The 13727-nt window shown below is 34.5% G+C and overlaps 4 protein-coding genes across 4 annotated transcripts; all 4 read right to left on the minus strand.

Annotated features, from left to right (window-relative positions):
- Positions 1–4: 4 nt before the first annotated feature.
- On the minus strand, positions 5–2462 carry PNG2 (Png2p; the record flags this gene model as incomplete). The annotated part of the gene is made up of 1 exon (XM_015610929.1): positions 5–2462. A coding segment is annotated over one exon (2458 nt), but the record flags the coding sequence as incomplete, so codon positions are not given.
- A 374-nt stretch (positions 2463–2836) lies between these two features.
- On the minus strand, positions 2837–5467 carry VPS35 (retromer subunit; the record flags this gene model as incomplete). Its single annotated transcript, XM_015610930.1, has 1 exon — positions 2837–5467. One exon carries the CDS (start codon positions 5465–5467, stop codon positions 2837–2839), a length of 2631 nt encoding a protein of 876 aa, XP_015468206.1.
- Positions 5468–5703: 236 nt separating this feature from the next.
- CNT (Cntp) lies at positions 5704–7491 on the minus strand (the record flags this gene model as incomplete). The annotated part of the gene is made up of 1 exon (XM_015610931.1): positions 5704–7491. One exon carries the CDS (start codon positions 7489–7491, stop codon positions 5704–5706), a length of 1788 nt encoding a protein of 595 aa, XP_015468207.1.
- A 341-nt stretch (positions 7492–7832) lies between these two features.
- SPO72 (Spo72p) lies at positions 7833–13493 on the minus strand (the record flags this gene model as incomplete). Its single annotated transcript, XM_015610932.1, has 1 exon — positions 7833–13493. One exon carries the CDS (start codon positions 13491–13493, stop codon positions 7833–7835), a length of 5661 nt encoding a protein of 1886 aa, XP_015468208.1.
- Positions 13494–13727: the final 234 nt, after the last annotated feature.

Here is a 13727-nt window from a genome sequence, read left to right on the forward strand (position 1 = left end):
CCACCATGAGGTCCAAATTGATCATCTCCATGATGTTTATATTTACCTCCATGGTATTTATTTTCACCTTTGTGGTGCTGGCCTTTACCAACTTTAATAACATCTCCATTTTCATTTACGATCATGAATTCGCAATCAAGACCAAGGATGTTCATTGAGTTCAATGTATCACGGAATTGTTTAGAGGTTGCAATATCAGAGAATTTGAAGTTATATATGTCTGATAAAACTGCAACCACATTATCATATTCAGTTCTTACCTTTTTAAACTTCATTACTTTATGAATTCTTCTAGGGGAAATTTCATGACTTAGTTGATAGGAGTGTACATCATTATTCTCTTCATTTCCAGTCTTACTTTTGTCACCAGTTATAGTGCCATTTACTGCCTTAACCTTTCTCTCATAATTATAACTTCCTGCTGGTGAAAGAACATTTAATTTATACTTGGTTTTTAAATTACCAAACCCATGGTTACCTTCGTGTGACAAGATATATGTAGAATCACCATGTTGAGCAGTGGTAGTACTCATTACATTTTTTCCATCTACATGAACAAGGACCTCCTTAACATTAGCAATTCTAGTATCATATGCGAGGTCAGCACCTTTTTCTTTAGATTGGTCCCTTTCTTCAAGGGAAACTGTCAACGGATAATTCAACTGAGATTTGTAACTATGAATGATATTGGCATCATCAACTTTCTCATCTGAAGAATTCAAATGCAGTATAGTGAATGATTTAACCGATGACCCAAGATGAACAACTTTTTGTGAATCACCAAAATGTCTGTAGCTTTGAACATTGGATATTTTAGCTTCAGAGATTGAAGTGACTGAAGTATTAAGAACAGAACCATCCTTCAAGACAAAATTTAAATTACTTGTTAACTCAGCATCAAACGATGCAGATATGGTTTGTTGAATCGAGCCAGTAAAGGGTGGTGCAAAATCAATGACTCTTGCACTATGACTATGGTCGATCTTTGTAACCTCACCAGATACATCAGCAACTTCCTTGCTTTCATAAGTCAACAAATTCGCAGAAGTAATCCAGTTGTCTCCAATATTAGAACGGGGAACATTTGGTTTAGTAGTTTCATCTAATCCATTTGAAATTTCGATTTCTATATTCTTATCTTCTATAGATTGGTTCTCCCAAAGTAAAGGTAATAAACCTGATACATCCAAATCAATGCTTGGCAAATCAAATGAATTTATTGGCATAACTGGCGACCATAATGCTGGAGATATCCCACCAGAGAATATAATCGGTTGTGGGGACTGAGTGGCAATCTTTTCACCGTTAAAATAAACATTCACAATTCTAACCGGTCCATGTCCTTGCAAGGCTCTACCATTCTTTTCAAATTTGCGAACGTACTTGTCCAAGACATTGGCGTACCAAAATTCCTCAGCAGCATTGCCAGATGTGAAAATAGATAACCTCAAACGAGTAGTGTTCACTGGAACTGATGGTAAGTTGATAATAAGCTTATCAGATGGCAAGTATGAAATTGGCGATGATTCAGAGTCTTTACTATTCGAGAGTGAATAGATCTGTGATGCTGGCTTAGCGACAGAAAAAATGGATTGATTGAATTTCTTATCTTCTTCATTCAAAAAAGCATTTGCTTCAGGGTGATGTTCTTCAACATTATAGAAATCAATAAGCAATTCAACCTCGAATTCGCCTGAAAGTCTTCCAGACAAAATATTGTCTAATTGGAATAAAACCTTTGACTCTTTAGTAAAGAGCTTTAAATAGGACGAAACATCCTTTTTAAAGGAAGAGAAAACGGCTCTTCCACCTGGTTCGGCAGTAGAGGTTCTCCAAATTTCAATCCCGTCAACAAAAATGTTGGCCAATCTGTCATACTGCACACCTTCTACAGATGTGTTTAATGTCAAAACAACCCTGTTGAATTCGACACCTGTTGGAGGTGTGTAATTAGCAACGACTGGAGTACCCCATGAATGCCCAAATGTATGCTTGACCAAACTGGCTGAATGCACCAGTTTACCATAAGAATGACGAGGAACATTTGGGTTGGAAATCTCAATCACCTGTCTAGTAGTTCCATTAGCAAGTTCTGTATTCGAAACACCGTAACTCTCATCCGCATAATTAGCAATTTTCATGCTTCTACCAATTGCGCCATGGCAATTATGGAACTTAAACGTTCTGGGAAGGTAAATTTGATCTTTCAACAAAAAAATACTCAATATCAATCCAATTAAAATCATTCCACGTCCTACGACCCCCTTGCTTTTTCTGGCTTTAACAATAATTGGTTCGGAGTATTCCTTGCTAGCTTTCTCATCATCGGAATAGCCCTTTTTCTCATTATAAAATTCTTCTGGAACTCCCTTTTCTATATCATCCTCTACATCTGGCATTCTAGGCTTGCCAAAGAGGAATTTATTCCAAAGCGAAGTATCAAGAGCTTGGTGTTGACTCATGTTGATAAATACTTAGGATAAAGAATAAAATAAAAAATGATAATGTGCGATTGTTCTCAATTTATTTAATGATATAAAAAAGGGCTTATTGCAGCCAAGGCTTAGTCGGGTTTTGTAGATTAAAGACCGGCTATTGTTAATACAGCCAATAGAGCAAAACGAATACCAAGGCTTGCATAGATTACAGTACCAGGGGCGTCAATATGTAATGCCACTACATATAGGATACTGGTTGGCTATCTTTTTAGTAGATGATGTAAAGTACTACATAATGCATATACAATATAAAAAGTGTACTCTAGAAAAATGGAAGCACAAGAATTTTCACAATTCAGTGAATGAGATTGAATGATATACCTAAACGGTCTTAGCTATTAGACTATAATATCTTGAAATCTGTCTTCGGAGTACTTTTGATCTTCAATGTAGTGCAAAGTTCTGTTGAAATAGGCTTGTATTTGGTTGAATAATTGCGACTCGTGATCGTCATCATCCTTAGTGGTATTATCATCTCTGAAATTCTCTAGATTAGTTCTAATAAGGTCTATTAAACCATTAATATACTTAGCATCAATCAAATAGTTTCCATAGATGTTGAAAATCAAACACCTGTTTAAAATTTCCACAAATAATTTTAGAGAAAGATAGGGATCCATACATGAATCAGCAACCCTAAGGGCCTTTTGTAAACACTCTAAGACTCTTTTTGGGTCTCTATAGAGAGAAGGCTCTTCGTCTTGGGGGGTCTCTGATACTGTTGGGGAGCTGCCTTCAATGAAGAGATCACACCACCACCAAAGATGAGCACAGTAGTAAACAGCACGACATTGGGCGTGCTTCTTTAGCAATTTAGACCCATACAAAGTCAACTTTGTAATCAAATTTTCGTAATTCTCCTTATTGAAATATCTCAGGTTTGCTAATTTATTAGCAATCATATTAATCAGCTCAAATGGTAATGAGCCTCCTATTGAGTCATGTGGGTTTTGGGAATGACTCATGGTAGAATTAAAGATGACATTCTCTTCATACACAATAAAGCATTGTGTGAACAATTCGTACGCAATTGATTCTTGCTTTAATTGGTCAGCTATAGCCGCTGCATTGAGATATATTTTTAAGATCACCTCCAGGTTAAACTGTTGATGGTGCTGGTATAATTCATCGATTATGACAGATAGATTTTTAAAGTTCGTGGTAATAAGTAATTCCTTGTTTGAATCTGCTTTGGATCTCCTGGACTGAACAAGTCCAATAATCCTTAGTTGATTTAATATCTTGGAAATTAATGCAGGGTACGTATACAAAATATTCTCGGGGCATTTGCTTAAATATTTCTTTCTTATGTACATCAAATTAGAAATATTTTTGAAATAATCCTTGTTTTCAATTAAGTGAATCACTTTACATAAGTTTTCTTGTACTCTTAAAAATTCATGACTAATAATCTTCTCACCACCGTCAATTTTGATAGCTTTGGTCACACCCAAGTCCTTAGCAGTGTTCTTTCTGCTATCAGTATCTTTAATAAGGATCAATAAGTATTTAAAAATCATATCAATTTCATCAACTGTAGAATATGTATCAAGCTTATTTTCAGCATCACTAGGTGTGAGGACTTTGTTAAGAACTTCTAAAGCAAGCAGTTTTTGGTAATGAACGTTCGATAATTTCGAATAAAACTCATAAAAATATGAAAGACTTACTAACCGTTTAACAGATGAAAAATGTTGCAACGGTGAAGTCAACAAGTTTAACCATAATTGTTGATCTTCTTGAGTTTCGTTATCATTTGTTAACTTTTCACTAGCAAACTTATATATTTGGTTCAAATTCTCAAGGTTTTGCAGATCATAAGCTAATGATAATTGGATGAATGATTGTAGCATAGTTGAATGCTCTTCTGGAGGCAACTCAGGGTCTGATTCAAATAACTTCAAATAAAAGGCCCAAAAAATATTAAACACATCTGATAATAGAAGGTTATCCGATTGCGTTTTGTCATTCAATCCCAACTTCTCAACTTTGGAATCTAGATCATTTTCGTATTTGCGATATGTTATAAATCTCTCTATTAAAGACGATACTAATTCAGATTTCTTTAACATAGGGTGCAAATCGATAAATACACTGTTCAAAAGCTTGTCTAATGTAACAAAATGAAAATTGTCTGGGAATATTTGGATCAAAACATCTATCAAATAACTCTGAGCTAATGGATCCCTACATTGGATAATATGCTCAGTTATCACAGGAAATATTTTCTCTTTATAGTAATCGATACTTGAATACAGCTTGTCACCAGTGTAATCGTCAATGATTTGTGATAATCTAACTAAATTTGACCCAACCAAAATTTTCAATTCTTTTCTTTCTTTGAATCTTAATTCTCTTTCTGAGGAATGTCCTTGATGTTGTAACCGAACCCACAACTTATTCATTTCTATAAAGTTTGATATTAAAAAGTCCACAGTTTCATCTAAGTCATTTTCATTTGACAATGGTAACAAATCCTTGATTCTTTGGGACAAGTAGTATCTTAAAAATAGTCCCCTAATCGGATGTTGCACTCCTCTACACATTTCAATCATCTCTTTCATGAGCTCTTTCTTTGGTGCATCATCCGTAGACATATAAGTAGTACCAACAACAATCATCATATATAATCTAGGGATAATATTGCCCGAATATTGTACTAGCTCATATAAATCTGCCAAAAAAGGAGGAGATTCTCCAGTGGCCCTTTTCTTTTGCTTCGATTTGTGTGATGCTAATAAATGACTAGACAATGTTTCCAAAGCGTCAAATACCAGAACGTACATTTCATAATATTGTTTGGGACTAAGCTGATTGATTCTTAATTCGTTCAAAAAGTTTGAGCAGTGTTTAAGTGCTTGTAATAAGTTACCTTCATTTAAACATTGTTTCATTAAATGAGATTGATGTCCAATATTATTTAAACATCCCTGCAAGAGAGCCTGCTGCTCAGATGCTACGACAACCATCTTATATGTATATTTTAACAATTGTTTAAATTAAATACATATATGGTGTTTAGACTCATGAAACTTCAATTTAGCGTGCACTCCTTATCGAGCTCACCGTAAATTTTTCAGGAAGGATATTATAGTACAATGATTTGATATACTAGATACATATTTACAATAGGACATTCACAATGTGTATATTTTTTGAAACCACCGGTGAAAACTATAAACAAATACCCTAAAGATTTAAAAAATCAATTTATGTCATATGAACCTAAATCATGAATAACCATAGCCGCAATGGCGGCAGATGTTAAAGTGGCAAGACCTCCAGTAAAAAGGGCAGAAATAATGGAGCTTGTGATGTCTCTAGATCTTGAGTTGTTGGTTAAGGTATTTAAAACACCCAATGTAATTCCTAAAGAACCCAAATTTGAAAACCCACAAAGAGCATATGTTGCGATCAACGTACCTCTCCTAGACATTTCTTTATAAGGAGATTCGGTTATCAATAAGTTATAGGCAACAAATTCGTTTTGAATGATCTTGGTTCCAATTAATTTGGTAACATGCAAAATTTCGTTTCTTGGAGTACCCAATAAAAATCCAATTGGGTATAAAAGGTAGGATAACATTAGTTCGAGGGTTAATTCATGAATATTCCAGTAATTACCGAACCAGGTTAAAATGCCGTTAATCAATGCAACAAGGCCAATGATACACATACATTGAATCATCATGGTACCTGCAATCCTTAAACCCAATGTTGCCCCATTTGAGAATGCCTGTAAAACGTTTCTAGGTCTCGTGGCTTCGTCTTCCATATGCTTAGGAACATTAAATGTACTATTTGATATTGGGACCTCAGTTTCAGGATATCTTAACTTGGATGCAGCTAATGATGCCGGAATAGACATAACACACGAACTGACAAGAGCTTGTGGGTTCAACCCAAGTCCAATATAGCCAACCAATACAGCTCCCGAAATAGTGGAGAAACCAGAACACATAATTTGATGGAGCTCAGCCTTTGTTAAATATGGTACCAAATCTTTAATTAAAATGGCACTCTCACCAATACCAAGGAATGGAGATGCAGCTGCAGTAACTGCTTCAGCCCCAGAAACTCTAAGACTCCAGAAAAAGAAATATGCAAACTTTCCAATAAACCATTGAACCATTCCATAATAATACCAAATATGAATAAAGGCAACAAAAAAAGCCACAGATGGTAAGACTGTGAAGAAAAACATGCCTAATTGAGAAACTTCAGTTGTGGTTAAAAAGGCGACCCCATCTTTAGCAAACCCTAAGAGTTCTCTAGCTAAAGTTGAAATGAAATTAAAAATATCGTAACCACATTTTGTACGCAACACAAACAAGGCAATAATAAACTGCATCAACAAACCACCAATAACCGTGTTCCATTGAATCTTTTTTCTGTTATTAGATGTCAAATACAACCCAACGACCGCAACAACAATTCCGAAGAATGATACAGCACGATCTTGTCTGCGTGAATATTTGGTTTCGGAAGGTACGAATGTCCCGAGCAATACGACTCCGAGAGTTATGATAGCTCCAACTATCAATCTCCTTGGCCTGGTTGTCAATATTTTGGAGTAGAGGATTTCCGTTACAAAGTACCAAACCTTTTGGCAATAGTGGAACAACACATACAAAATTCTGCAATGCCACGAAATAAGTCTAACCATGAGTAAACCCCATAAGACAGTAGGAACTAACCATTGGTGTCTATGCTTGTCTTGAATTAAAATCGAAAGCCACCATGCAGTGAAAAGACATCCCAACAATATATGGAAATAAAGGGTATGACGAGGAACCCGTATCTTGAATTTTTTGTACAAGGATAATTCATTATCTGAATTAACATCGCTTTTAGTTTTTTCTATGTTTTCTCCAGGAAACTTTTCAAAATCACCTGCCTCTACTTTTCCTTCCTGTTTCACTTCCCTAACTACTTCAGAGTCGTTAGAACTAATAGCCTCAACAATCTCAGGCTGTTCTTGTGTTCCTGTCATGTGTTTGTTATATGTTCCCACGTATACAATAAAGAGCTGATGGCAGGCCTTGAAAAATTTTTGTCAACCTAACTATTTTTTTGTTAGGAAATAGCTATGAAATTTAAATGTGTATTTTATTGAAAATCTTTAATCTCCAGAATGGGGTATAATGCCATAGAAATAGACAAAGAAATGAGGAGACAAGGCAACCGTTTAGAGTTCTGAAATAAAAGATAAAAATTCATCTCATCATCAATTTTGTGTCACTAGATAAAAGGTATACTTTCCTTCTATATAATGTATATAAGGCGGCCAATACGCTGCACGGCTCCAAAGATCGCGTGCCGTTCGATATATACTTATCTTTCTGAGGCATTATCATATCTGTATTTATCCTTCGATTCAACAATATGATTTGAATCGATTTCGTTGCTGATACCCATCAAGGCTTTCAGTAAAGCTTCAGTAGTGCCAATCATGGGTCTAATGATCAAAATTGGTGAAGACTTTACCATAGACTTAATAGATTCCTGTACATTGGATGATGCATTAAGTTCCTTGCGTAAACTATTGACAGCTTTTTTAGTAATTTTGAAGTTTTCACCGAGTGACTTGTAAGCCAATTTAAGTCCTTGTTGAGTGTTTTCGGGTTGATTGGAATATAAACTGACCAATTTCACGGCATCTTTCTCATCCAAATCTTCTTTTTCATCAAGCTCTTGGTATTCATCTTCCTCATTTACGTCCTGGAGATGTCTAGATTTTTCGAGGTCCTTAGGATTCATTAACAAGAGCGAATTCTCCAAGATTTTGTCATCAATATCATCCGACTCGTCTAATTCAATATATGAGTATAATTTCTTATTACCGTATGGATCGTGCTCTACGGCAATATTTTTATTGAGTAATTGGGAGGAGGCTAGTAGATTGGTGTTTGCTTTATTGATATCACCAGAGGAATAAATGTCCTCATCGTCCTCATTATCTTTTTTATCATTCTTATCGTGTTTAATTTTCGGAGACCTTGCTGAAGATCCCTCTCCACCAAATGCTTCCTCCGATTGTTCCAAAATAACCTGTGTACCAGAAGCCAATTTAGCACCTAAATTTAGCAATTCATATCCAGTAGTTCTAGCAAATTTCGACGTTCCTTTCTGTAAGCTTCTCATTAATCTACCATCCTTACGATATTCTTTGATAGGTACAGCAACAAGATCTTTGAAGCCGCCACCAATATTAACTATAGATCTAAACGGAGACAATCCAGCGAGAAGTCCAGATAATTGGGTCTGTTGAATGTTTGGTGCCCAAGCTCTTGTCATTTCAGCTCCTAACATAGGCATACCTAATATCCCATGAAGCTTCAACTTTGGCAATTTTACTTCTGATCCATCTAATATGAAAAAGTTCACGAACTCCGACATTTTTCCAGATCTAATACCAGAATAATCTATTTTTTTCGGCTTATAGTCCAATTTTAACCTTAAACTACTCATTTTGAACATCTGAATATAGATAATTTCATCTATAGGCAATTCAAATCGTTTATCCTTAAAATCAAAAAACCTAATAAAAAAATCTATTGCATCCTGATCGACATGAAGTCTAATGGGCAAAATAGAAATGTCTATCATAGCCTCAGTTGAACATAATTCGGGATTAGGCCTTACATTGGTTATTGATGCTTTAAGCATACTAGTCCCAATTTCCCGCTCGCCTAAAGAATTCATGTAACTTAGAAATTTATTCCACGTTGAACTAGGAATATTGTCGTATATATCAATGTCTTCAATCCTTAAATCTATTGAATTAGTGATTTCATATTTAGTATCAGGAACTTCTTTATCTCTTCTCGGGTCTCGTGTAGTTAGTATCGACATATTAATTTCAATATTCTTTAAATCGATAGCAATTTTATGATTCTTTGATCGGCGTAACTTCAAATTCTTATAGTTACGACCAGTTTCAATGTTGTAGTTTATATTCACATCATTCGCATTATCAGTATTTGAATAATTCTGTACAGATTTGTTGATGTTTTTAGTTAAATTGGAGGGATTTGAACCTTTCGGTACACTAAGATGAATCGATTGGAACAAAGTCTCGCTGATTAACAGCTGATTATCAGAGCTATTTCCATCATTTCCTTCTTCATCATCTGCTTCTGCATTTTCATCTGGTTCATTAAATGTAACTTGCATGTTTTTTTTCAAATGCCTCCTAGACTCCAGTTCTCTTATCCTCTCTAATTCTTGTAAAGCTTGAGCCTCAACTCTTTTCACCGCTCCTTTTATTGTTTTTCTAGTACCTTTCCAATCAAACCCATCGTATAAATAAATTTTGGTTTTAGAAAGGTTAATATTCAATTTTATCGGAAAAATTTCAGGATAATTCTTATCAGTACCGTTATTACTAAAATGCTCTTCGTCAAACGAGAAAGAAGACGCTTCTTCTTTTGAGTTAGCAGATTCACTAATGCTTAACTTATTTAGACCATTTTCAAGACTCTGTGATGAATTATGCGAGTCATCATAGTATTCCTCGACAATATTTATATCACTAGCACTTGAATTCTCATTCGAAGTCTTTTTCAATGTTGCGAGATCTTCAAAAGTATCTGAACGATTTATTGATTTCATAATTGAACCATTTTTAAATTCATCATCTTTTATTTCATCCAAAAGGTTAATTGGATCATTAACTGTTACCTTTACTTTTTCATTATCTGTAAAATTTAACGGCGGCTTTAGATCATTTATCATTTGTATCAAAACATGAGCCGAGTCCGCACATAGATCAAGTTGATGTTCATCGGAGTTGATCTTAATATCTAATAATGCTAAGCTATCTTGGAGACCCAAATTTTCATTTCTTTTAATTATTTCTTGAATTCCTGTATTAACAGTGATCCCAAGATGAATGCAATTAATATTACCTACTGAAATATATCCATTTGATACAAACCATGATAGCGGAGAAATATAAACCGCGTTGGTGGGCTTTGCTGTAGCTTCTCTATCTGTTTTGGACAAGTTAATATTCTTTATATCATCAACCAATAAAAGTGACAAATTCCTTAATGAACTTTTGATGTAGAATTGATGTGATCCAAAAGTTACATCAGAATTACCTTTATTTATAATTAATAAACTCTTGCAATCCAATCTCCCAGGGTTCAACCCAATTACACAATCATATAATGAAAACCTGATATCAAGTCTTTTAGAAGGTGAATTCAGGGAACTTGATTCTCGCTTGTGGTCTGTAATATCATGTAGAACGGCAGTTTCATCAATTTCCTTCTCCAACAACTCGAGCCAGCGAGTATAATATTCAATTAAAAAATTTCGCAAGGATATATCTATGGTATCAATTTTTTCATTAGTTTTGATATTAACTAGAATTAAGGGAATATTAATTTTATTGACCTTTTTGCTCTGGAATTCGTAAATAAAGTCATTGATAGCTTCACCATTTCCCAAATTCCTATCAACCTTCATAGCATGGATTGAACCTTGTATATCATTGTTGAACTTGTAGAAAGATATCTTATCTATTTGGAAATCAAAACCCCCAAGTTTTGGTAAAACATTAGTTATGTAGAATTCAATATGATCAACATATAGTCTAAATGTCACTAAATTAGACCGGTTAGTATTTACCAAACTAGGGTTATTAAAATTAGACCTCCTCGAACGTCTTTGATTTGCATAAACCGAGCTCAGTAATATCGACGAACTTTCTGTTTTAGTTGTTCTACTACTTATTACAAACCCCTTATCCTTAACGGAATTTTCTAAGGAATTAACCTGCAGTGACAATGTCAGCCAGCTAGCTGAAAAAATAGAAAATTCCTTGATCAATAGTTTCAAATCCTTAAGACTAGATTTAGTTGAGATTTTAGATAAGCTCAAAGTTAAATTTGAAGTAAGCATAATTTCACGAGGAAATGAATCACTGCTACTATTAGAGTACCCTGATTTACTACTAAAGGATTTGAACTCTTGTGGTTTTGCTGATAATTGAATATTAGACAATGTCGACAATAAGGTTTCGACTTCCCCAGAAACAGTACTTATTAGAATCTTGTTGATACTCATACCCTGTTTTAACAAATTAAATGAAATAGGAAATATAATAGTCTTCAAAGTTAGGTTATCCGAAAGTTTTAAATTTATTGTAGTCGACGCTGTTTGTAATATAAATTGAACATTTGATTCTTTTGATAATCCAATTGATGAGGAGCCTTTCAATTCTCTATTAGGAATTAAGTTATTTTTAAATACGTTAACTGAATTCATTGTGGATTTCATTGTATTATAACTGTCATAAACCGATGATACAGATATGCCTAAATTTGATAGTAGTAGCAAAGTAGGTTTGTCCAAGTTTATATTGGCTTGCTTCGAGAACAAACTTGTAAATTCAAGATGCTTTATTTCATTTTCAAATTTAGTGAAAATTTCAAAACGAATATCTGCCTTAGACGAACTGGAAGATGCAGGTATTGACCCAGTCAATTCTTCTGACGCTTTTGATTCTGTATTCGATGTGGATGCAGTATTTTTAAATTTAAGTATTTCAATTTCTTGATTATTTGCGAATTTCACTATTTTGAAGACTTCAATACCTCCATATATGAGAGCTTCATTTTTGTATTTTATATTGAGGTTATGAAAAACAAAATTGAGTGAACTAGATGCAGACGCAAACTCTCCAGTTGGTAATAGAGCTGATGTTGCACTTATAATAATGTTATTTATCCGGAGTCTATCAAAAAATGGATCTAATGAGCCCCCATTATCATCTAATATTATTTGTTCATTTTCATCTTCTACTTCATCATTGTCATCAGCATATTGTGGGAAACTTAAATTTGACTTGAATCTTTGTTTATGCATATTCATTTTGCGTTGCTGATAATATTTTAATTTAAGATTATGCGATATATTATTGAAGATTGAAATTATAGTAGGAGATATGGGAATTGCTGCAATTTTAACTTCACCCACGTCAATTTCCAAGTTGGAAATATTGCTTAGTCCTTCAAATTCAATATCTATATCATCAATATGTATTAAGATTGGCGATTCTTTTTTCTCTAGTGTCTCTTTGTGTGTCGTACCATCGTTGTTGCTGGGTTTGTTGAAAGATTGGGATGTTGCGCTCATGTAAATTGAGCTAGCTTCATCATGAGTAAATACCATGCTGTTCATTAAGGATTCGTCACCGTAGTCATTATCGTTATCTTCGTCATCCTCAGAAGTATTGCTGTTTTCTGACTCCTTTGGCGAATCTTTCCCCATATTTTCACTTGCGGATTCACCTGGGTTCACGCCAGGTCTTAAAGTTATTACTTTAACACCTTTGATCTTTATGTGCCTCGTGCCATTAGTAGTATTTAACAAAGCCTCGTCAATTTCTAAGACTAAATCAGTTGATTCCGAAACTATCTTGACATTCAAATTAGTTACCTTGACTTGCAACCTCAGCAAAGCCATTTCTACTGCTTTTGTCATTACACCACTTAAAGCTGATGGCCTTGTTCTTGTAGATGATCCAGAAGAGCTTGAATTTGACCTGGACTTAGATGATGTTGGGGGTATCACAGTGTCAGTCTCGTCTTCCGATGATGTAGTTTCGTTGGATTGCTTATCAATCATAAGAGTATTTGCAAGATCAGCTGTACTTTGTGCTAACAGAAACTGAACATTATTACTAACTTCTTCTTTCATATCAAAATCTGGGGCAATCACAATTTCCACATTATTAGCATCAATGCTAACTCCACCCATCACTCCTCCATTCAATTCCAAACTACCCACTTGTCCATATCTCAAGTTACAACCAGGCAACTTGCCTACTTTTTCAGGATCTATGGATACATTTTTTAACACTATGTTATTTAATGATACCTCTTCCAAGTTAGGTAAATCTATCTCTGAAAACAATGAAAGCTGCTGTAATACATAAAGCAAGAGTCTTTTTTGAATATTTTGCGGCATCCATTGAGGACTCATTTTGCAAAGTAATTCAATATCTCTTTATGATCACCTTAATGTAGTTCAGGATTACTATTATGGTGTAATCAATCAGTAGGTATACGTGAGGTTAAGTGATTAGATAACGATAGACTAGCCGCCACATTAGAGATCCTGTATATAATCCATTATCATAAACTAGCTGGCTATTTACAAGTATTTAGTTCTAGGTTTTGAATTAGAATTATACCTTCAGAAGAAGCTTGGGGGGTG

This window comes from Debaryomyces fabryi (assembly GCF_001447935.2).
Source record: "Debaryomyces fabryi strain CBS 789 chromosome Unknown contig00034, whole genome shotgun sequence".
NCBI classification, from domain to species: Eukaryota; Fungi; Ascomycota; class Pichiomycetes; order Serinales; family Debaryomycetaceae; genus Debaryomyces; species Debaryomyces fabryi.